Source organism: Lampetra fluviatilis, chromosome 14 (assembly GCF_964198595.1).
Source record: "Lampetra fluviatilis chromosome 14, kcLamFluv1.1, whole genome shotgun sequence".
NCBI lineage: Eukaryota > Metazoa > Chordata > Hyperoartia > Petromyzontiformes > Petromyzontidae > Lampetra > Lampetra fluviatilis.
The window spans coordinates 12,256,000-12,281,014 of NC_136288.1; the positions used below are offsets into that span (position 1 = coordinate 12,256,000).

Below are 25,015 nucleotides of genomic sequence, written 5' to 3' on the forward strand. Positions count from 1 at the left end.
TTTGAATATGCTTTTAACTGTAGGTTGCCATTGCAAGCGTGAGGATTTGGCGGATACTCTCTGCTGGGATGAAAGGCAGACAAACGGCAGAACTGTAACGATTACAATCTGTACAAGTTCCTAAGCAGGCTGTGTCATTTACAATGGAATGTAAATCTGATTACCCCCCCCCACACACACAAACTTGTTAACTAAATTTCACCTTAGGAGCAGATATCCTGAATTTATTTTAATATTTTGTCATGCCAATTGTACCTTGCCTAGATTGGTATCTACACATGGCCATCATTCATGCATTTGGTGCCCTGTTGACCCGTCTCTTGTGTACGTCTGTTCATGGGTTAAGCACTTTGCTCCTGGGTGCGAATTGCATTGACAGGTCAAATTGGCCACAAGGGGATGTCTGTTCCCTTAGGCCATTTGATTAGTTGACAGCCGCACAAATTGATGATTTAACCAAAACGACGGTAGGTAGTGTACAATGCCACCGTATTGTGTGAATGCAAATTTTGTGGGGATGAAACCACCATCGTGACTTAGTGAGCGAAAAGCCGTGTCTTTCTGGAATGAGTGCTGTGGTGTAATAAATGGCACCCAAGTAAATGTTGATATGTTGAAGTCATGATGACTTTCGCCCCTACTCGCTTGCTGTGTGTTATCATTTAATTTGTGCTTTTTTTTTGCCATACCCACTTGCAAAGTTTTGTCTCGTGGCAATTTTGCTTTAAAGGGACCTCCCTTCGATTTCAGAGCAGCTTTTGTTCCTTGTGGTTTCTTGAGCAGGGGATAATAATGCTTACGGTCATGAAAAATAATTTGGAATCTACTTCTTTCCAAGTTAAGGTTGTTATAATTGAAGTAATCTGTTTTCAAAGTCCAAGTTGGCATGTTGACATTGCAAATCGCGTTACCAATGACTACGTCGATACTCGGTGCCACATTCGATGCCTCAGTCCTTGTTGATCCATCCTCTCTTGCACGTTCGCGAACCTCATCTTCGCAGGTAGCCGTTTTTGTTTTCACGACCACAGTTTTGTTAATCTTCCATTCCATTTCAGAATGAGCACTCGCACAGTTAATTGGGTACCCGCCTGATTGGATGCATTGTTAACGACAACTCTCTCGCGCGCGAGCGTTTACTTGCACATTGTCTTAATTGTGTTACGTTGCCCGTCAGTCAAGTGTGCGCTATTCTGTTTTGACAGATGAAATAAAAGCCGAAGCGGAGGTGCAGAGGTAAGGCTTGATGCCAATCGTTATACTTTGCACGCACTTACGATTATCCAAAGTGAAGTATTGAATAAGAAGTCTCCTTTATAATGTTTTTTTTCTTCTGTAATCGTGCATGCATTAAGCTCACCGCGTTATTCCGAATGAGGCGTATGCCACACTATTAGAGGTGCCATTACGAGCCTGTTTGTTTGATATTCTTCAAGCACAGCCACCTTGGAACAAAATGTTTCGCAACAACCGATTGGTCTACGCATCTAGAGTTCCTAAATAGCAACAGGTTATAAATTGCCCTTTACAGGGACTATACTGTAGTCCATTAAAAACGAATAATAGCACCTCGGGTTTCAAAAGTTATACAATACAAAACTTAAGGTAATGTTTAACAACATAACAGCCATTTCATACTGAATGCCAATTGGTCAGTGTTTGTGTGGACTCTACAATACTGATGTGTATTATGTTGAGGAGGTCCTTATGTTTGAGCACTGCCATTTTTTTTACTTAGCACTTGTGTTAGTGCCCCGGTGATTGAATTTATTGACAAATGTGTTTCAAGACAGGGCTTTGAGTGGCTTGAACTGAATGAGAAAATCTCATCGCACCATGTTGCTATAAACAAGTCCGGAGCTGTCGTTTCATAAGAGAAAAAGATAACCCTTGGATACTTTTGAAAATTGGAATTCTCTGCTTCCTATTTCATGAAAAAAAGTATTCCGTTTATAGCATCTACACTGGGAGAAAATGGAAAATTGGTGTGCTGTATTTGGCACGGACCATGCCATTTTGTTGGCTTGTTTGTCTGCTATAACCACAGTCAATGTTTTTGTCCCTTAAAGCATCTTTACGCGCAAGTTATTTTTTCATTCATGGTTTAACCTATACTCACCAACCAGAGTTGTAGACTTTACAACTTTCAACGGAGGAATAAGAATAGTCCTTGAAAATATATAACGTACACTTGAATGTGGTTCCTGCTCGCTTCCTTGTGCTCTGTTATGGTTTTGTAATGATTATTATTGAACACATTGCTAAGCCTGTGATTTCAATGTCACAAGGGTGCCCTGTTTGGTGTAAATCTATGCATTGTTTTATCTGACGGCAGTGAAGCCTTGGTCATAGATGCACATCTTCTTGGTTCTTTCGGTAAAGTCACGTAGAAGGGAAGTAATAAAATAATAAAAACATAATAAGTAATAAAATAATTAAAATGAAACATAATATGTTTTATTTTTATTATTTTATTACTTCCCTTCTACGTGACTTTACCGAAAGAACCAAGAAGATGAATCCCTGCAGTCACGAAAGCTTTAAATCGAAACATAGATGCACAGTTTAGATTACAATTTCAAGGACTACTGGCTCGGTCTCCGACATACGACAGGATTGAGAATTGGAACTAGGTTTTTAAATGGCCATACTTGAGGCTGGTCCACAACATGAGTCTCCAGCCACCCCATGAATACCCACGATAGCCAGCGAATAGCTTAAATGAAAGTTTTCCCGCATTGCTCTGTTGCGGCCAATTATATCTGCATACAAAAAGGAAGCGGTGACCGTACAAATGATAGGTCACTTGGGGGCACAATTGTGCTCATTACATTAAAACCTCTGAGAGTAATTGTGGCATTGTACTTAATGGTTTTATGCGTTGAGATTACAACAGTGACCATAAACTGGCGAGCATGTGAATGCAGTCGCAGTATGTTGTGTTTAAAACAAACACTCCTCCCCCCTATTTTTTTCCCCAATTGATCCTTCGATGTCATGCCATGAGAAGAACTATCCATGTGGATCTCGCAGAGTCCGTGCACACCTTTCCATTAGAGAATGGCTTGCAGAGGTGGATATTGCAGAGACCTTTTCAAGTGACCTCTGTACAATGCAATAGGCAGCACTTTCCCACCTCTTGCCAATGAGTAATATTCATCACATGAGTCAAACAAAATTTTGTTTATTCTCTGAGCTGCAATTTTTGTGTGCAGTCTCTGATGCCCAGACTGAGACCCATCAACTAACTACACCTGAGAACTCAGGTGGCTGAACCTGGATTGGAACCTAAGAATGTCACTGGTGTCGGCTCCGATACCCTGACCACTGAATCCACCTGGCCACCTCACCGGTATGCTGTGTTGATGTAGCGCTCGTTGCTATTGCAGTCCTCCGGCGGTGGTGGACGGCAAGGTTGGCTCATCGGCACTGCCCCCCATCCGCTCCAAGTCCAACTTCATCGAAGCGGACAAGTACTTCCTGCCATTTGAGTTGGCCTGCCAGTCAAAATGTTCCCGTATCGTGAGCACCTCCCTCGACTGCCTCCAGGTAATAATAACGAGAAGGATTTGTATCGCGCCGTAACATTGCAAGCCGTTACAAGGGTACTAAAACCCCATCCAAACTTGATGTTTTAATTATTATTGATATTATTATTGAACCAGTGGCATCTGGAAGAGCCTCGCCAAGCATCTGAACCCTTTTCAGCAGGGTTGGTCTTTTGTATGTCAATCCACTGCTTTCCACATTGTGCGTGTTTTGGGGGGTTATTGCACCCGATGTCATAACGGGTGATCAGGGTGGGTTGGTGAAGGTGGGGGGGGAGCATATGTTTCGTCCAACAATGGATTTTTCTTAACTTGGTTGTGCTACCCACAACGTAACCCAATAACATTTCACACCTTTAAAGAATGTTTCGGCTCAAATTCATTTCACGTTTCCAGCAATTGTAAACGGATGCTTTCACGGCCAATATGATTCGTAATTGGTTTATTTTGGTTTAGGTCCTGTAAATAAAATTTGTGTCGTAAACCAACTTGAGACCTGAGCTGTTAACAAATCTGATGATGTTGGATGTAATCTCCAGCGAAAATATCGTTCCCATTTAATGTTGTGAGATTACTCTGCCACACACAGGTGTGCTGAAACAGTAAATACATTTGGCACGTTTAATTCACGTGCCTCTTTTATTCATTGACTGCGTTGGGTGGAGGAGGGTTTACGACCTCAACAAAAATAAACCAATTATAAATAGTTTCCAACAAGTGTTCATATGTTTTCGCCGTATTATTGGAGGTGGTGAAATGGCCGGTTTGAATGCTGGTTATTAGTGCCGATGTATTAACTAAAACATTGCACCGTATGCTTTGCAGTGGACGCTAATAACACGTGATGTCATCTGTTACAGTAGGCTATTGTTTGCTGGCGTCACGGTCAAAATGTTCTAAATTTGAAAATGTACCCTGGCAAATTTAATCGGTGGGAATGCGCGTATAAATAATTTCCCTCCACTGCAACAAATTGGGCAGAACCCTCCTGAAATAAACTCATGAGACTCGGTGAGGTTTTCCTGGGCAAAGCAAGCATAATAATAATAATAATTTAGTCTGGTCAATATTGTCAGTTTATTATTTTTTTTATTGCTGAGCAAATGCATCATTTAAATGGAGAAAATATATGTACACAAGTCAGTCACAATTCAGGCCCAGAGACGTTAAGCCAATACTGATGGTAAGTAAATTGAATGATTGACGGATATCTGTGCCAATGACATTAAATCAGATGGCTATACCTGACAGTTTCCCGAGAAGAGGCTCATGTTGATCAATTTTGTTGCCTGTTGCAATGTTTAGGTTTTTTTTTTACCCATAGCTTGTAGAAAAATATTCTTCCAGATCAAAATTCTGCGGGTAAAGGTTGCTCATCTCCTATTGATGGCGTGTAGTGGCATCATCCAGAATCTTGTTGGTGTGTTTTGGTTACATAGATTAGATTATACACAGAGATGGGGGAAATATTGAAAAACGTATGGTTTTATTAGTGGCACTGATGTCCCGATTTGCTGTTCTATGTAAGTGTTATTTCACTCTGTTGTCACTTCCAAATAGAAATCTCAGTGCATTGAACTATCGGGATGTCAGTGTTATCTATGATGAAACACATAGCCACGTGTACAGTAGGTGCGCTGAGATTAAAGTAGGAGAAACTAGCGCAGCAGTGCCAATCTTAGAACAAAAGAGCAGGCACGCATAAACACATTTGTATGTCATGGAAAATTCTAGATTCATGATTTTCCCACTTCAGTCACAAGTATTAGGTTGTTTTTAATGTCAAATGCTTGTGTTGATAAACCAGCTGCTTTCAGGCTATGGTTTTATTTTATTCTGAATTGAATAAAGTAAATAACCGCAAGAGCATTTTATGTATATCTGTGCTCCTTATCAGAATCTGCAGCGTGCATTGTTTTTGAAATAGCCTACAACTGTCGCTGGCAATACCCCTTGTTCATCCTGGCTTAAAAAATACGGTTCCGTGAGCCCGATTGTGACGGCGTTGTTGTGCGCCGCAGCTGGAGATGTATTTCCATAAATAGGGCGCAACCAACAAAGGAGTGGTGCGATTCCCCGCCCAGATTTGTTTGCTGAAATGTTTGTCCGGCCCTCAACGTTTTCCACGTGTGTCTGCGCAGAAACTGATAGCGTACGGGCATCTGACTGGGAACGCGCCCGACAGCACCACCCCAGGGAAGAGGCTTATCGACCGTATCATAGAAACCATCTGCGGGTGCTTTCAGGGTCCCCAAACGGATGAGGGAGTGCAGCTACAGATCATAAAGGTGCCACGCCACGTGTGTGTGTGTATGAGCCTGCTTCCCCGTTACTGCTTAGGTGAATTGTGGTGTTATTCAACTGGTGTTAGGCTCGCTTGCTCACGGACCTTGCTTTCTCTTGATACAGACCAGCCTACACGCTCCAAAACATTGCATCATCGCTTGGGAATCTTGAGTCATCTTTGCTTGTCCAGTCGAGGGTTTGTTTCTTTGTTTAATTTATTTGTATTGCCCGGCAACAAAGAATTGCCTGCATTTGTAAAGTAATGAATATTTGTAACAAGCTGCATCTTAATAAGATTAACATTCTTTTGGCAGTCCAATGTCAATAAGGGTCATGCTTGTTTAAAAAATGTGTGAAACCCTCTGTTTACTCTAATTAGGGAAAATTATTCTTGCACGTATACACTGAACCAATTTTTTTATGTTACTTGCGCATTTTAATCGTGTTGTTTCTTGTATATCACGCTATGCCTGACTTATCATTTGAGTTTTCATTTTCAATGCTCAACAACTGAGACGAGCGGCACGCGTTGTGCACAAACGTGAGCCTTCAAATCCCAGACACCTCCGATTAGTGCGCTTGGCTACATGCGGCACGGAAGAAGTTCAACGTACATGCACACGGATGTTAACGCGCCCCGCTCCCGCAGGCCCTTCTGACTGCGGTGACGTCTCAGAACATCGAGATCCACGAGGGAACGCTGCTACAGACGGTCCGGACCTGCTACAACATCTACCTGGCCAGCAAGAACATGATCAATCAGACGACGGCCAAGGCCACGCTCACGCAGATGCTCAATGTCATCTTCGCTCGCATGGAGAATCAGGCGGTATGAGCGACAAAATGGCTGGACGCGATTGTTTTTTTAACGCTTTTTAACGGAGGTGGAAAGTGTTCATGATCATTCTTTCCGTTCGTCGGGTCGTTCATTGTGGGGCTTTAACTGTTACGCTGTAAAACGCGCCGTGAAGATGATCCAATTTGAATGAACCCCTTCGTATAAAGTTGTGTTGCGATGAAGGACTTACAATGTTGAAAACTGGCCAGAATGTTCGAAGGGTTTGCCAAACACTTAAGAGCCGCAAACCAGAGCGTAAGCTCGGGACCATTGTACAGCACAGCAGAGGATTGCACTCTGCTGCCCGCTACCTATCCCCTTAGCCTTTTAACCAGTCAGTTGTGCAGGGTGGTTGCCCATCCAAGCACGACCCATGATGGGGTGCATCTCCGGCAATTTGCTCGCAGGCCATCTCTCTCCTGTTACACCGGGCTGCCCGCCCGCCCATTGTGCGCGACCGCACCTCCGTTTGCGAGGGGTTAACGTGCAGTTGTTTTTTTCGGCATGCGTCCGCGTTCGGGCGTTCTCAGCTGCAGGAGGCGAAACAGATGGACAGGGACAAACACGCGAGGCACGCGCACCAGCCAGGGTCGCAGCCCGGCGGCGAGGGCCAGCAGGCGGACGCGGATGGCACGCCCGGCACGTCGCACTCCCCGTCGCCGGCCCTGCAGCACGGCCACGTGGTGAGGCCGGGCGGAGATACGTCGTGTGTTCTGGTGTTCGCGTTGTCTCGGCGTAGTCTCAAGTCTGATCACACGACACAGCCCGTGTGTGTGGAATTTGTCAGCCTTGTATGTATGTATGTTCAACTTCTTTCGCACCGTAAGGAAGTCAACCGTGATAATCGGAGGTGTGGGAAAAGAATATCAGTCCTTCATCTTGCTGAAGTCGGCTAAAGCTGTTTAATAATTTAGTTCATTATTTGGTGTTGATGTGTGTGTGTGGGGTGCTTTATTTTTCATTCGAATTTCATCAGGCTAGCCGATCAATGAACATGGTTAAACTTTTATATTTTATATGACCCAATCAACATTTTTGGTCTTCCTGAGTACATTGCAGTCTGTATTAACATTACTAAATGATCTTAGTCTGCATGTTCATTCATAGTCATGTTCAAGTCTTTGATGGGGTAACATCATCATCACAATGCTTAATTTGTGTCCACTTATGGTCTAGTGGATGCTCATCTACTGTTCAGTGGTTGTACTCTCCTAGTGGTCCCCACCACTTTAGATTAGAACCCCCTTCGCCAACGCTTTCACATTCATTTTACTCATGTTTCCGAAATCCCATGGCAAGTGGGAGTTTGTATTTTGTACGTTTAGATTTCGCTGAGACCCCTGTTTGGGACTCCATATTCCTTCCAGTGTTTAATCATAATCACCCATTGTTCAGCATCTTCCTTTTTCTCCCCCCCAGTTCAAGTTGAAATCTAGGTGAGACAGGGCAGTCCTTTGTGATAATCTTTCCATAATGAGGACCTCTCTGCTATGAGATGTTAACCACCTTGCCTGGCATGCAAGAGGTTGTGGGTTCGATTCTGATCCTGACGCCTGTATATATTTGGACTTTGCACGTTCACCCCGTGGTAGTGTGGATTTTTCTCCGGGTCCTCTGGTTTTTCCCTCCACATTGATAAACATGAGTTTCGAGTATTTGGCTGCTATAAATGTGCACATGATAAGCCACTCCATTGAGCTATCATTTGTGGCCGGTTCACTTCTGAAAAAGAGCTATGTAGCTCAGTGGACCTTACCTGATAAAATCAAAAAATAGTTTAGTTTTAAGAAGAGCCATTGCCCAAAAAGTCGCCGATTAATGAGCAGTGTTATGGACGAGTGTGAGTTTGTATTATTAATTCTAGATTTGAAGCTTTCGTGACTGCAATGATTCATATTCTCCCCCCCCCTCTCCTCCCCCCCTTCAACTTGCTTATAAGGGATTACATCTTGAATCATTGCTTCACTTGATGCAGCTAATCTGGCTGTGACGGTCCCACCTGATGACGGAGACTTGTGTTGCCTCCGAAACGTCGTGAATTTTATTTTTATTTTTGTTTTGTTTTATTTTACTTTCATTACTTTTAATGTTTTACCTACGTGACTTTACCGAAAAAACCTGAGAATTTGTATTATTAGTTGTATTTATGCCCCACTGCCAACTTGTTTTCACTAAGACCGTTTGTTTAATTTTTATGGTAAATGATTGTGAGCGAGCAATTATTTAAACATCTATCTAAATTGTAATTGCGGTGTTTCCATATTGTGGCGTGTGCCATTCCGTAATTTTGCTTTTTGTTGTTGTGATGACTAATTAAACACATTGCAGTCCCCATTGACTGGGGAAGCTGTCGGCACAGAGCAATTAAGATAGGTGGGGTGGAAAAGGTTAATTCCTGGCAAGTTTAGTGTACCAGCTACTGTTCTACAACTTCGACCGGGGACTTTGAAAAGAAATAACCAGACACCCTCAGAGTATTTCGTTTCTCTTAATTACCAAGGAACTGTGGGGATTATAGCAATATTTGCATTTAAAGTTGCTTGTTTATCTAATTTAAATATATTACATTTGAATAAAACTTTGTTACAATATATGAAGAGGATTTTTTTTCTTTTTGTTTCACGGATTTATTTTTGCTTGATTATTTTGAGATGTTATTAACGTGATAAAATTTGTTCTCATTGGTTCGTGCTACCTTTTCATTGCTATGTTTTGTCCATTACATTTTTTCCAAAATCAGTTGAAAATAACCCGTTAAATATGACATTGCTTTTCATTTTGTCAAAATACCAATCATTGGTTAATGTTCCTCCCCTCCCCCCGCCATGCTATGTCGCGAGATAGTCCTTTTTATTCGGAGTTCTTACAAATCATCTTATCACCAATTGCTAAAAAATGTCTTAATACAAGTTGATATTACAGAACCACGTCTGACCATTATACGTTCCAGGGGCACTGCCACTTCTCACATGCCCTGATGTTTTTTGTTAATCACATGGAACTCGCTCTTTAGAGCTAAGGCCATCAACTCGTCACACTGCTTAAGAATCTGGTTTGCCAGTGTTTGTTGCGTGGATTCAAACGCGAGGATAGTCAGCGACGTTCTGACCCAGTATATTCTCCACCCACTCCCGCCCCCCCCCCCCCCCCCCCGCGAGCCATCCAGCCACCTCCTAGTTGGCGATAACCAGGTGGTGATTATTGCTGAGTGTGTTTTCTTCTTGGGAGTGTTTTTGTTTGACTTAACCCTTGGTCGCTGGTCGCGACGCAGGGCGATACGGAGCGGGCGGAGGTGGCATTGGACGAAAGCGGTGCCGGCAGCGGCGCCGCCGTGTTTGAGGCAGCAGGAGCGGAGAACGGAGTGGACGGGCCTGAGAACGAGCAGACGGAAGCGGACCGTGCCATCTCGCCTCATGGTGAGACATCGCGCCTCTCTTTCCCCTATCCCCACCTCGGTGGAACAAATGAACGATCCGTGAAGCACCGTCCCCAAGCGAGAAGTTGGTACGGTTCAACACCCTTACTGTCTCGTCTCTGAAGAAGGTTCCAAAACGTCAGCATAAAAACCGGTCGTGAGAATTGTTCTTCAACTTACCGGTGAGCTGAAACGATAATAAATGGCACATTTAAAATGCTTGTACACGTGACGGTTTCGATTAGTTTGGCTGTGTTGGGCGTTGGAGAATCTAAACACAAATTTGGACAGATCATTTCCTGGCCTATATAATTTAATTAATCTTTGTGTGTGCACTTGCCCCAACAGTCTGTTAAGGCTATACGGGGAATCTTTGTCTTTTTTGTGTGGGTTTCAGACTCTCGCGAACCAAGCTGTGTTGAGGACGGGGAGACCCCTGAGCCTGTGGTCGCCGCGCAAGAGATCGTGCAGAAAATCCTCAACGAGGTCGTCTCCACTGTGGCTGCAGGTGTCCAATGCAATGCACAACCCATGGCCGTTTTGCCCTCTTGTGGGTTTCCAGTGATTGAGGGCAGCTCGGATGTGTGGGTATGCTCTGTGCCCTAGCTTCAAGGTTTTACGAGCATTTGGCTGCTATAAATTTCCACATGATAACCCACTTTTTGTTGCGCTGTCGTTTGTGATGGCCAGGGTCGCTTCTGAAAAAGAGCTGTGTTGCTCGGTGGGGATTAGCTGGTAAAATATATATATATTTTTTTAAATAGTGAGTTGAAGTAGTGTCGTAGCATGGTTGGCAATGGGCCCCATGGTGCAAGAAAGGAAATGAGCTCCCTGTCCAATTTCCCCCACCCACTTTCATAGCCTGGAACCCTAAACTATTTAAACTATTTATTTCACCAGGTAAGGCCCACTGAGCCGTATAGCTCTTTTTCAGAAGCTACCTGGCCACAAATAATAGTTCAGCGAATTGGCTTATCACGTGGAAATTGGCAGCACCCAAATACTCTAAATGCGCTTTGATTCTAAATGTGGAGGGAAAAACGGGTGGACCCGCGGCCACGGGGAGAGACACACACAAGCTACAAATATACAGCACATGTCAGAGTCGGGATCGAACTGACGACCTCCTATATACCAGGTGAGGTAGTCAACATCTCGCCACCGCGGCGCCCTGGGTTCTGTCCCGTGCGTGGGCGCACCGTTTCATTTGCACCGCCTGCAGGCTCGATAGCTATGCCACTGGATCTACTATTGGCTTACAAAAAGCCTCCTTTCACAACTTCTATTTTGGGGTGTGGGGTGGGGAGTTTTATTTCCCAACCGATTTTTACCGTGACAGGGAAGTACAGTTAATTCTGATTGCAAATTATCTTTAAGTGCCGGTGACACATTGCCATGGCCAGAAGAGCTAACCGCTAACAATGTGGAAGTAAACGTGTGTGAAGGTCAATCGGGCACACGGGGCCTCTAGCCACTTTTGATAGAGGCCCCCGTATCCCCGCTGTCAGTGAAAGTCTCTTTTTAAAAATAGTAAACAACCACAAAAATCATAGCACAGAATTTTAGCATTTTTTTCGGTGTACATTTTTTTGCCGTGAAATACATTATGGCTTTGTTTAATTTCAAATTTTAAAAAATGTATTCCTTAATGCCATCTTATAATGATTTTTAATTGATACATTTTGTTAAAATTTGAAAAAATATAAATCTATGGCACGATGGAGATTGTGGGTTTGAATTCAGGAAGCCACCTGTGAATGAACTGGGGCCTCTAGTGTCGTGATATGATGGTCTTAGCCCATTCAAACTGACTGCACAAAAAACATATTGAATTACATGTGATGTAACACTTATTTGTCGAAATCACACCTGACATCAGTTTGACTGATGTGAGACAAATGTTTCTTTGTAGCAGTGAGAAACACATGGCATGATGCACTTCTCTGTGAGCATTCCCAGGATGCTGATGGCACAGTTGGACTAAAACTTGGGGAAAGAACAAAACATTTGGAAAAATGTGATAATAACTTTGTGCTTTTTTAAAATTAGGATTTAGGTTCATTGGATGTTTCGCTTGCACTTACAGATGTAATAGGTCACAGTACAAACGTGATACATCAATGTTTGGCATGACTGAGTGCATGGATGCATACCATGTTTTTTTAAAACGCTGAATTAAATATATGGACATGCAGTCAAGCATTGACTTGAAAATGTCACGTTGAATAGGTTAACAAATGAACATTTTAAACCACATGAAATACATTATCATCAAAAGGAATGAAGAAAAAATCTCTAAATTTCCTGATGAATCACACATTCCATGTGGTTGGAAACTATTGAATAACCGCCCCAATTTTAATTCTGCAATTTTAATTAATGTATTTTGTTATAGAAATAATAAGCCACTTCAAGGTCGATATTTAATTGGTACATTAATCGCCTTTCTGAAATAATTTGCACCGTTTATATAAATAAATATGCATGAAATAGCTTCAGTTTATATGATTATTTCAAGTAAATCATAGAGGTTTAGCCAGGTGGTGCAGTAGTGTGTGGCTTTCGATCGGAGGTTTATGAGTTCAATACATTTCGGGGGTCAGCTATACAAGTCAACGGGGTGGGTAAGACTTGCATATAATTGCTCCTGTAAAAGGAATGTGGAATTTCCAGCAATGGCTTCAGACTGATAAATAAATGAGCAGCGTTCAAATATAAATGCGAAACTTTCTAATAAAGTGTTGCGGTTACCCTGTTTTCCAAAACTTAGATACCAAATAGAGCAAAATACGGAAACTCACTTTGCCCTGACAGTTGGCTGTCGGCTTCCGAACCGCTAACCCAATACTTCCGAAGACAGACATGTGTTGGAAAGGGTTACACAATCCATGTGGGCGTGCATGCACATTCTTTTTCCCCAAACTTATTTTTTTAATAACAAACAACGAGTTGCTTCTGTGCTTCTAGAATCGGAAGACGGGAGCGCGGGAAGCCACACTGGCACCCTGGATGAGGAGGGGAGCGGACCCAACGACGCAGAGCCCACTCACGCCAACGGGGTCCCAGGAGGAACCATCCCACCATACACGCCTTCCCTGCCCGACGACCGCATCTCTGTGTCCTCCACAGACACGCAGGTGAGGAGCGTGTTGGGCGCGTGGGTGTAACACGTCGTATTAATCCCCCCCTCCCCCCCCACAAGCCCACTCTGTCCTTCTGCAACTGCGACAGATTTTGCTACGCTTATAGCCCATGAGCCGGGATCGGGTATCTCGCGTGTAAGTACCACCCGCATCTTCGATTAGCGCGGTTTGGCTACGTACGGTGCGGAAGAAGTTCAACATTTCTACGTATCTGTGGTGACATCACTTTAATGGTTCCAATTTCTGTGTTTCCATCAACAGTGGTTAGCCATTTAAAGTGAGTAAGTTATCAATTCATTCACAATTAAACATACACGTAAATAAGTTCTTCTGCAGGTTTGCTATTTTACGTGGTTCAAATTTATGATCTTGCCGATCGACTATTATTCGGCAAGGTTATGACCAAATCGCCCAATCTCATCAGATTTCAGAAGCTAGTCTGGGTTGAGCCTGGATATTTCATGGATGGGTGACCACAATTCATGACAGGTGGATATTTCTTGGATGGGCAGCAGAGGGCCGTGCAGAAAAATCCCATGAAAAAAATTGTACTTCTATTCCCCCGACGTCTATGCTCACCGTCTTCACCAATCGGCACTGACCAGCGTGGGGAAGCATGGTCACATAATCCCGACGACCTGCAAGGGGTGCGGAGAGCCTCATCCAGCAGTGGATTGACAAAAGAGCTGTACATGTACAGTCTTCATGTTCACGTAGAAGTGAGTGGCAAGATGTGCTCATGCCCCCCGCTGTTCTTGAGTTGCGGTTTGGATTTAGACGTTATATAAATTCAAATTTAGATTTGTTTTATGTTTTGTCTTTTTCATTATTATAACATGTGGCCCTTCCTGGGTTCGGACGCTTGTAACGATCTCGGAAGTTATTCTGTAATATCTGCTTTCGTGGCCCATTCCATGGATACATCTCCAAATGACAGGATGCTGATAGCACAGTTGGACTAAAATTGGGGGAAAGACCAAACATTTGGTAAATGGTATAAAAACTTTGTGGTGTTTTTGAAATGAGAATTCAGGTTCATTGGATGTTGCGCTTGCACATGTAATAGGTCACAGTGCAAACATGATACATCAATATTATACATTCAAATAGTAAATTGTGATTTGTTTTTATTGTTTTGTTTGTTGTTTATCTTCAGGAGTCTGGCGTGGCACCTGGGCAGCCCCCAGTGGTGAAGTTCTCCCACATCCTGCAGAAGGATGCGTTTCTCGTCTTCCGCTCGCTCTGCAAGCTCTCCATGAAGCCACTTTCCGACGGACCCCCCGATCCCAAGTGAGCTCCTGATACGCAACAAACAGGCACTTGCGCGCAAATTTGGGGAGAACGTCACGGTAAAAATTCCAAAATTGGCTAAAGAACACAGCTGTGGCGTCATTTCTCGAGTAATTATCACTTCAATCTGGATCTGAAGTTTTCGTGACTGCAGGGATCCATACTCTTATCACTTGTCTGTGGTGTAATTTCCCAATTATCACTTGTCTTGTAAAGCGTGCATTATTTGCGGGGTAAGTCGGTGGTTTCACACGAACGCGCGAGCCTGAATACAGCAGAACAATGCGATTCTTATGTTCTGCTCGCTAAGTGCGAGTGGATGTCAGTTCGTCTGACACTGATCGACGCCGTGGTTAGTTTGTGAACATTTATCCCCCGTCATGAAAGGTGGACCAATTATTTATTACCTGAATTGCAGTACTAATTGGCTGACATTCTGTGCCCTCGTAAAAAAGCCACCTCATGATTGTTCTAAACGATTATTCACATCTTTAAGATATCTGAAATGTACATTTGAAATTGTGTAACTGTCCAAATAAACATGCACGTTGCTTGGCAACTTTCTCACTCCCATCCGATGCATCTCTCCTGTCACATGTACTATGATTTTGTTTCACCATTTAATAATATTGTGCAAGCACTGTTGACATAAAAGATAACCAAGTTCAAGTTCGTTTATTAGGTATAGCCCTGTGAGCCATTCGGCTCTTGAATCGGGTGCAACCGCAACAAACAAAAAACTAAAACATGAACAAAAAACATGTTAAAGTGAATGTGACTGAGTGCAAACAGAAAATCCAAGAAAAGACAGTAAAATATTGCAGAAAAAGCACCGTACACAAATGTGCAAAAATTCCAGTGGGATGCAAGTCAAACAACAACAACCACAAGACAAATTAGATTAAGGCCATCAGTCTAACTCTGTACTACAACAAGCAAACATGGCCAAACCAAAAAACTTATCGAAAATCACCAAAATAAAGCCATACAAGCAATGAAACAGTCGTCATAGGAACTGTGACCGAATTTTCACAATAAACGACGTAAACAACATGTACTACCAAACTCTGCAGCCATAGCTGGCTGCATGAGTCACTCCACAACAGTAGCAGCATCAGTCGGAGTATCAACATTTTTCAATGCACCTTTAAGATCAGCATCCATGAATCGATTGTGAACGTTTTTATTGTTTAAAAAAACGAGTCGAAATGTCTCCCCCCCCCCCCATCCCTCCATCTTAGGTCTCACGAGCTGCGCTCCAAGATCCTATCTCTGCAGCTGCTGCTGTCGGTTCTCCAGAACGCCGGGCCAGTGTTCCGCACCAACGAGATGTTCATCAACGCCATCAAGCAGTACCTGTGCGTCGCGCTGTCCAAGAACGGGGTGTCCTCCATCCCCGAGGTCTTTGAGCTCTCGCTCGCCATCTTCCTCACCCTCCTGTCCAACTTCAAGACCCACCTCAAGATGCAGATCGAAGTGAGCGCTTTGACCGGCGAGTTACTGTTGGGTTTGTTTTGCGCTTTGACCGGCGAGTTACTGTTGGGTTTGTTTTGCGCTTTGACCGGCGAGTTGCTGTTGGGTTTGTTTTGCGCTTTGACCGGCGAGTTTCTGTTGGGTTTGTTTTGCGCTTTGACCAGCGAGTTGCTGTTGGGTTTGTTTTGCGCTTTGACCGGCGAGTTACTGTTGGGTTTGTTTTGCGCTTTGACCGGCGAGTTGCTGTTGGGTTTGTTTTGCGCTTTGACCGGCGAGTTACTGTTGGGTTTGTTTTGCGCTTTGACCGGCGAGTTACTGTTGGGTTTGTTTTGCACTCGTGGGACCGACTACGTGGCAGTGTTGGCTAATTTTTTTCCCTTCACCCCCCCATCCCCCCCCCCCCACAGGTGTTCTTCAAAGAGATTTTTCTCAACATCTTGGAGACGTCCTCAAGCTCATTTGAGCACAAGTGGATGGTGATTCAGACTCTCACGCGAATTTGCGCAGGTGCGGTTGAAAATATTGGATAAGTATAGATGCATTTTAAAAGAATGGATGTATTGTATTATCCATAATAAAGGTTTTTTGGATTAGATTGTCAATTTAGTCGTAACGAATTGGTATGTTATTCTTACGTGAAAAACCTTACTAATTGGCTGTGTCGGGTGGTGGCAGGTTTAACGACACATTTACGTGATCTAAGCCCAAAAAAATCTTTATTTTGGATATTGGATGGAGTCTTAGTTGACATGGCCTAATTTAGACATATGCATTTTTTGTTATAATTCTGCTTAATTCACCCTAATCTAATCATTAGTTATAATAATATAACTACTGTTCTTCCAAAGGAAGGAAGGATAGAGTTGTTTAAAGGTGAAGACGTGGTATGTGATTAAGAAAACATTTTGTCATCTGATTATGATCATGAAAATAATACTTGTGTCTGGTTGTTTAATTTCCCCATCCGCACTTGCAGATGCACAGTGCGTGGTGGACATTTACGTAAACTATGACTGCGATCTCAATGCTGCAAACATCTTTGAGCGATTGGTGAACGACCTGTCCAAGATTGCCCAGGGGCGGAGTGGTCAGGAGCTCGGCATAACTCCCAACCAGGTGCGGAGAAATGTGTAAAGACTTAATCTGTAATGGCACTAAATGAGCGCATTCCACTAATGCGGTGACTATGTATGTATGTTGAACTTATTTCGCACCGTACGTTACCAACCGTGCTAATAGGAGGTGTGGGGGAAGGACAACAAACTAAGCACAAAAATTAATTCTTAAGAAATTATTTTCAATCTAGATTTAAAATTCCATAGCTCCAGTGACTACATAATATATAAGAAGCACCGAGGCTTTCTTCGTGGATCGTAGGCACGCATAAGTTCATCCCTCCAGCGATTCGATGTCACGATTTGCGGTTTTAAATTGTGAGAAATGGTGGTGAGATGTTTATTGCCTCGCCTGGTATACAGGAGGTCGTGGGTTTGATCCCGACCCTGACGCTTGTATATTTTGAGTTTGTATATTCTTCCCTTGATTTAGTGGATTTTTCTCCAGGTCCTCCGGTTTTTCCCTCCACATTTAGAATCAGCATGTGTTCAGAGTATTTGGCTGCGATACATTTCCACATGACGATAAGCCACTAAGTTGAGCTATCATTTGTGGCCAGGCCGCTTCTGAAAAAAGAGCTATATAGGTCAGTGGGGCTGACCTTGTAAAATAAAAATAATTGATAGTGTTTTTTAATAGTTTAAACATACCTACGTTCAACCACCTGCCAGTAAGAGGCAGTTAATGTTGAGAGTTTGCGTCGTCTCGGCTGATGTCGCTGTTCAATCTGTGCAGGAGTTGAGCCTTCGCAAGAAGGGGCTGGACTGTCTGGTGTCCATCCTCAAGTGCATGGTGGAGTGGAGTAGGGACCAGTACATCAACCCAAACTCACAGAGCAATCTAGGTAAGCTTGGTATCTCTACCCTCATGCGCTGCCTGCTCGCACGCGCTGAGAGAAACGACGAAATAGCATTCACTGCGTTCTGTTTGCCTGCTTGCTTACTTTATTTTCTCCCCGCATGAGGTGAATAATATAAATAATAAATAATGTTGACACACCAGCTTGCGGAAAGGTCGTCCGTTAAATTGCTTTAAAGAAAAGATAAATATGCTGCTTGTGCTGGAATAATAATGGTTCATGTGGAGCATCCCCCTGTGAAAAACATTTCATGGAATGCGCTCTGTCATCCGATCTTTGAAGCTCATCAGGGCATAAGCCTTGATAGTGCATTGATGGGTGACCCGCATTTGCAGCAGGTTGGCTGCTGCGTGGCTTCGTGGTGAGCAGCAGTGCAGTAAAATCTACATTATCATTGTGTATCTGTTCTACCACATCTGTGCTCCCCACTTTCGCCAACTCCCACTGACCAGCGCGGCGAAGTGTGGTCTTATAACCACCCACGGGACCCACACTTCGTAGAGAAACCTTCAGCGGTGCATCTAAAGAGTGCATCGAAACGCAGGGCAAACAGAACACTCGTGGTCACGCGCATCGTAAATCCGTGCACTTAACGTCGACAAGAATGTTGGACAGATGTGGTGCCACGAAAGAAATACTTTTACAGGAAAGTAAGAGATTAGATGGAAAGGGCGAGGTGTTGTGACAGCACAGATCCATGAAATGCATCGAGCAATTGGTTCCGGTGCAAAAGAATACTTTTCATTTTGTGGAAAAGTTGAAGTAAGCTTATGTAATCTTAAATGTTGGAAACCATTTGGATCTCCGTGGATCCCATTTGCTCCCCCCTCTCTCTAGATCCCAGATGGACCTCTGTGTAATCCTCTGTTCCCCAGTGGATCGCTGATTGACGGTGTTAACGTGTCATATTATTGAAGGGGACTGTGTGTTATCTTGGTGTGGTCTGGAACTGTTTTGTTATTTTTTGCTGCCTTTTGCCCAAGCTTGATAAATCCGACTGATACAAGTAAATTTTATTTTTTATATTTCGTGCGTGGGTATTATGGCACTCACATTGGTGCGTGCGGTCACAGGATTCCCGCAGTCCACGTAAAGGATTCTGATGGATTCTGTACAAACGACGGGTCAGGGAAGCATCCCCACACCTCTTGTGTGCGTGTTTGTGCGTGCGTGCACGGGTGTGTGCGCGGGTATTCTGGCACTCGCGTTGGTGCGTGCGGACACAGGGCAGGAGCGGCCGGCGGAGCAGGACGCGACGGTCGACTCGCGCCACCCCGAGACCATCGGCCGCTACGGCAGCGTCAACTCGCTCGACTCGACCGCCTCGTCGGGCATCGGCAGCGTGAGCACGCAGCTGTCGGGCGCCGACAACCCCGAGCAATTCGAGGTCCTCAAGCAGCAGAAGGAGATCATCGAGCAGGGCATCGAGCTGTGAGTTCGCGTCCCGAGCGGGCGCCGTGAGCGCTCACGCGAGTGTGGTTAGCACGACTGATTTCTGCGGCGCGTACGTTTTGTTGAACTTCTTTCGCGCCGTACGTGGCTACCCGTGCTAATCGGGGGTGCGACGGGGGAAGGACAACAAACTAAACACCAAAAACGGCGGTTAGCTTTGCCGATTGTTTTCCCTCCTCTCCCTCAAGGTGTTTTGTCATTTTAGACGCTGCTGTTTTGTGAATCGTTGAATTAATATAAAAGACATTGATTTTATGTAGTGTCATACATGCAAATATCTTCCCGTAACGCCGTACGTTAATTATATAGGACCAAATCCCATATAGAGCCACTGCCAAGCAAATTAAAACCCTACTATGAATAAAAACAAATTAAGAAATGTCACCAAAACAAAAAGCACAAACAAAACACATTCCTGCGGAGGGAGCTGGTAGGAACGTTGGGTTGCTCGGTCAATGGCCAGGGTCAACGGCGGCGTGGTGTATTCCGCAAATATGCCCGACTGAGGGCGGGCACAAGCCGGCGTGAGTAGGTTAAACGTTGAGTTTTATAAGGGCACCACGGGGTGACCAGCCCCTCCTCACTCAGCCCTACCCCTCCCATCCCCCACCCAGCCCCACCCTCCCCACCCAGCCCATCCCTGCACGACGGACACAATAATCCCCTGTGGGCTGGTGTAACCAGGAGGTTCCTACCAGTAAAAGTTTATCACAACAAAGACATTTTCTGTTGTACCTCTCCTGTACCCCCTCAAGCCAGATATCGCCTTTGAAAAAGAACATGCAAAATCAATGTGTCCCCTTCTTCCCCCCCAATAACAAATAGAAATACAATATCAAGTGAAACCCAAGTAAAGCTAAATAAATCTTGACTTAAAGCTTTCGTGACTGAAGGAATTCATATTCTATGGGTCTTTCGGTAAAGTCACGTAGATAGGTTCAAAGAAAATTGCAAAAAATAACAAAAAACTATGACGTTTCGATCGCAACGCAAGTGGTCGTCATCAGGAGTAGTTTTTTGTTATTTTTTATTTTCTTTGAACCTATCTACGTGACTTTACTGAAAGGCCCATAGAATATAAAGCTAAATACATTGTACAACCAATAGGTTCCAGAGTGTAAATAGTAAAAAGTGATGCACGCTTTAAATAACCGGAACAACAGAACTATTTAAAGAAAACAATAACAAAGTAACGTGAAATTAGAGCAAACAAAATACAGAAGCGAATTCAATAACAAAATGCAATAAAACGCGAGTATACACTCAGCAAATTGCTTTGGCTGTGGTAAGACACGAACCCAGCCTGCCGCAAAGGAGAATGCAGGCGAAGGATCAAATGCCACGCGCTCTGCTGCTGCTGCTGCTGATTGAGTGCGACGGGCATAACTCGTCTCGAACTTGCCGTTCTCGCACCAGGTTCAACAAGAAACCCAAGCGCGGCATTCAGTTCCTGCAGGAGCAAAACATGCTGGGCACCACGACAGAGGACGTCGCTCAGTTCTTGCACAGCGAGAACCGACTGGACTCGGTACGCCCCTTTGATAATAAAGAAAGAAGTTAATATGTTTTGTTATTTTTCTGCCTTTGTTTAGCGCGGGGCTATTACGAAGGTGCTTTTTATCACGGACCGGTACACAGTCTGCGAGTCGGTCGCGCTGTTGATCTGTGGTTTTACCCAATTTGGTACTTTGTTGGTCATTTTGAAAGTTCCTTCATGTGTGGTCGATCACCAACGAGAAGACTACCAGAGAGTGGTACTTTATTCAAGTGTCTTGGGGGAGTGCTATTGATGTTGATCCTAATATTAAATAATGATGATGATAATAGTCGTGTGAATTTATTGCCACTTCTGGATCACACTCGTATTATCTATGGAAATGAGGATAATAGGAATAATCCTTCTGTAATAATATGATTTTTCATGAATCGATTGGAGCTAGGGAGAATTAGTCACGGGTAGTGTGGCTGCGGATGTTGAGTTCCTTTTCAAAGCGCTGGTGCGGTGTGCACGAAGTGAAATGCTATCTCGCCGTATCCCATGTCCTATGCAGACGCATCCATGCAGGGCAAACAATGAAACAGACGACTCGGCCATCAATATTTAATAGATTTTCATGATGACGAACTTTAGAACGTTGATCTATTTAACAGGATAATTTTGAAGCACTCTTACGACGTGTATAATTCATGTCCACATACGTTCATACAAGTGCCCATGCAGTGACAATACATTATTTCTTTAAAAACAACAAACTTGTTAGCAGATCACCACCTATGCACACACGCCAAGTACTTGATATCTCTTCGCGCTTGTTCAAACTATGTTTTGTAGAGACGTCCGTACCTACACATTTAAAAACATTGAAATGTAATATCCTGATGGGGTTGGGAGCAGTAGCAGCGCACTGTGCTGTGAATCCTGACAACCTGGGTCTGATTCCGGTCTACGGCTGACATGGGTGGCAAGTGCAATCTGAACCACTTCTGGGTCTCTCCCACCATTGCATCCATTCGTGTGCAATTTGTAAGGCCGCGGTGACGCAGACTTATTTCATTTAAAGGTAATAATCCCTTGTTCATTATGACGTCTTTTTTACTTCGATGTCTCAACAGCGTGACGGAGATCGCGTGACGTGAGGGTTCTGCCTTTGTAGCGAGGGTTGTGAGTTGACGCCGAGGAGGGGGGAGGAGGCGCCTCGCCCCCCCATGTGGAGTGACGTCAGCCACTAATTATTATGAGTGGAGGGGGGGGGTGCTCCATGTGGAGTGACGTCACCTGCTCGTGATTATTAATGAGGGGAGCGGTTCGATGTGGAGTGACGTCACTTGCGCATGATTATTAGTGAGGGGGGTGTACTCCATATTGAGTGATGTCACCCACTCTTGATTATTAATGAGGAGAGGTGGTGTCCATTTGGAGGACGTCACCTGCTCATGAATATTAATGAGGGGGGCTGGTCGATGTGGAGTGATGTTACGAGCATTAAGGACAGACATTCCTCGGTGATTATAGTCGGTATATTAAATATAATGTGACGTCACTTCTCAGCTTGGGTCCTATGGGCCACCATGTGTATCTCTGAGGCATTGCAGTTGTACGACCTGATAATTATAGCTTTGGGAGATATTGACAGCGTGAAAGTGTCGAGCATCCAACACATATTTTTAGAATTTTTTTTTTAGCATCGCTGCTCGTTTTTAGAGCAACGAAATTCCCAGCATGACCCGGTGGGAAGAGGTGCAGTACGCCCACTGTATTGCAGGCATCGTGAGGGATTGGACGTGCCTGCAATGATGCACGGCAAAGGCTTGAGCGAAGAAATGCTCAGCACGTGGTCTAACCCGGAAGACCACACGTGGGTTACAATTGGCTTGCGAAAAAAACCTACGTGTGACAAAGGGGCAGCCTCCGTCGTCCACAATATTTGACCCCTCATTGCTCGTGTGTGTGTATTGGTGTGCGCGTAACTCTGCAGACTCAGGTGGGAGACTACCTCGGGGAGAATGACAAGCTGAACAAGGAGACCATGTACACTTACGTGGACCAGATGGACTTCTCCGGGAAGGACTTTGTGTCGGCGCTCCGCCTCTTCCTTGAGGGTTTTCGCCTGCCCGGAGAGGCCCAGAAGATCGACAGGCTCATGGAGAAGTTTGCCGCTCGCTTCTGCGAGTGCAACCAGGGGTGAGTGCCGTGCTGCATGCTGCTTTGCAGGGTCACGGGGAGGGAACCGATGTTGGCATCGGTGCAACACACACACAGCGCACGAGGAAAGTGCTCAGACGCTTTTCATGCGGCTTCCGGGCATGGCTGTTGCTGGCAGGAGGACCTGTTTACGGAGGTGGGTGTGTGTGTGTGTGGGGAGCAGTAGCGTAGCGGTTAGTACGCTGTGCTACAAACCCGGCGATCTGAGTTTGATTTCCACTCACGGCCAACGATTATCTAAACCGGTCCAGGACCTCCCTAGGTCGACTACTCAAATGAGTATCTGGTTTGGTGTGAGAACATCGCCACTGGGGCCACTGGGGAGACAAAGGCGGTCGGCCGGGCGTGGTGTTAGCCAACCCCCTCGTGTGCCCTGCCGGCCTTCATCGTTGCTCGTTAACAGCACTTGCCCCGGCAGTCTGTTAATGTTTTTAGGGGCATCTTTGTTCTTGTTTTGTGTTCATGTATCTGTGCTTTTTGTACATATGTATTTGTAAAGGCCTCTTGTAAATCCACTGCCGGATGAGGGCCTCCAAACCAGGAGGCCCTCATCCAGCAACTACTCCAGCAATGGAAAATGATAGGAGTTGTTCGTAAGTAAGGACTTGTCCCTTGCTTTTTATTCGACGTGTGTGTGTGTGTGATTGGCATCGCGCTCGCTGAAGGTATGTATGCCTTAAGGGAAGTCGTGTACTGTATACGCAACTGCGCACAATTCTGAGTCACTTATAACTGCTTTGCCGTTATTTATTGCTAATTATAGACTCAGACTATTGTCCTATCATCTCATAAGAGTCCCTGGCACGTAACAATATGCTACACAGTGGCAGTGGGGTTCACAAAATGCTGATTTATTACTAACAAACCCCCAATGATCCGATAAAAATTAGGGATTTCGATCGGATCATTGGGGGGGCACGTGCCACCCCACCCCTGGCTCTGGCACTGCTCCAAACAGTTTGCAGGGCATGGAAATTATTTTACTCTACTGGTTCGTGTGGGTTGGTGATGGCAGAGAGCATAGATGTTGATTCATAGTCCGGTATAACAATGCATTTTTGCTGTATTGCGGTAATGCGGCAACCTGTAACACCTGTTTCGTGCTCGGTGGTTGTATGAGCCAGGCGCGGCTTTGCCCAGATTTATTGGATGCATTTTGTGTGATTTGGTTTAGAAGCCCGTGCTTTATACTTTGTAATCATATTTAAAGCCCGACGACACATTGAGGCTCTTTTTTTTTTGCAATGGAGACACAAGGTGCAAAATGACGCTGAAAAAGTGAATGGCTTACTTGGTAGCAGTGTCTAAAAATGTATCCGCACTATTTAATAAATACATGCGCTGCATGAGTTGTTTTCATTTACAATTATTGTTCATTATCCTGCAGTTTCTTGTGGGTAGCTCCATGTATTTTTTCGCATGTCAAAGAGGAGTGTTGAAGCAAGATCTGCATTATATATACTATTAATTATAGATGAGTGTTTTGTGTCTTGTGAGTATATTAATATATTTATACAAACGTTGGAGTGGATATTTGTCGACTTATACTTTCATGATTATATATGAAGGTCTGTTATTTACTTTTAAGTAAAATACATTGTTTTATATATATTTGTATTATTATTTTATTGTTTCCCTTCTACTTGACTTTACCGAAAGAACCAAGAATATAGTAAAATACATGTTGTTTTTAATTGCCATTGATCTGTTGTGATAAATGACTCGGCTGAAATAAGACGCTTCCTCTGCAGATCTCACCCAACTCTGAATTGTGCGGTTGCATTGCTCTTGACACTTAAGGAGTGCCGATGAAGCAACTTTGAATGCAATCGGTTTGCATTGTTTCGACTTGGCAGCATTTGATGCATTGATTGCAATTACATATCACAGAG

At 44.2% G+C, this 25,015-nt stretch overlaps 1 protein-coding gene across 4 annotated transcripts in view; it reads left to right on the forward strand.

Moving 5' to 3' along the window:
* Positions 1 to 25,015, forward strand: part of LOC144935875 (brefeldin A-inhibited guanine nucleotide-exchange protein 1-like) — a 57,752-nt gene that overhangs the window by 5,534 nt on the left and 27,203 nt on the right. The window contains exons 2-17 of one of the 4 annotated variants that reach the window (XM_078862726.1): positions 1,206 to 1,236; positions 3,390 to 3,549; positions 5,690 to 5,836; positions 6,484 to 6,663; positions 7,203 to 7,355; positions 9,944 to 10,088; positions 10,485 to 10,595; positions 13,055 to 13,224; positions 14,387 to 14,520; positions 15,762 to 15,996; positions 16,401 to 16,500; positions 16,970 to 17,109; positions 17,845 to 17,953; positions 19,195 to 19,399; positions 20,837 to 20,948; positions 22,897 to 23,102. In XM_078862726.1, the coding sequence (XP_078718852.1) occupies positions 1,206 to 1,236; positions 3,390 to 3,549; positions 5,690 to 5,836; positions 6,484 to 6,663; positions 7,203 to 7,355; positions 9,944 to 10,088; positions 10,485 to 10,595; positions 13,055 to 13,224; positions 14,387 to 14,520; positions 15,762 to 15,996; positions 16,401 to 16,500; positions 16,970 to 17,109; positions 17,845 to 17,953; positions 19,195 to 19,399; positions 20,837 to 20,948; positions 22,897 to 23,102 (2,338 nt within the window). Of the gene's footprint in view, positions 1 to 1,205; positions 1,237 to 3,389; positions 3,550 to 5,689; positions 5,837 to 6,483; positions 6,664 to 7,202; positions 7,356 to 9,943; positions 10,089 to 10,484; positions 10,596 to 13,054; positions 13,225 to 14,386; positions 14,521 to 15,761; positions 15,997 to 16,400; positions 16,501 to 16,969; positions 17,110 to 17,844; positions 17,954 to 19,145; positions 19,400 to 20,836; positions 20,949 to 22,896; positions 23,103 to 25,015 lie in introns of all 4 variants that reach the window. The other 3 variants (XM_078862722.1, XM_078862725.1, XM_078862724.1) reach the window with 3 other exon arrangements.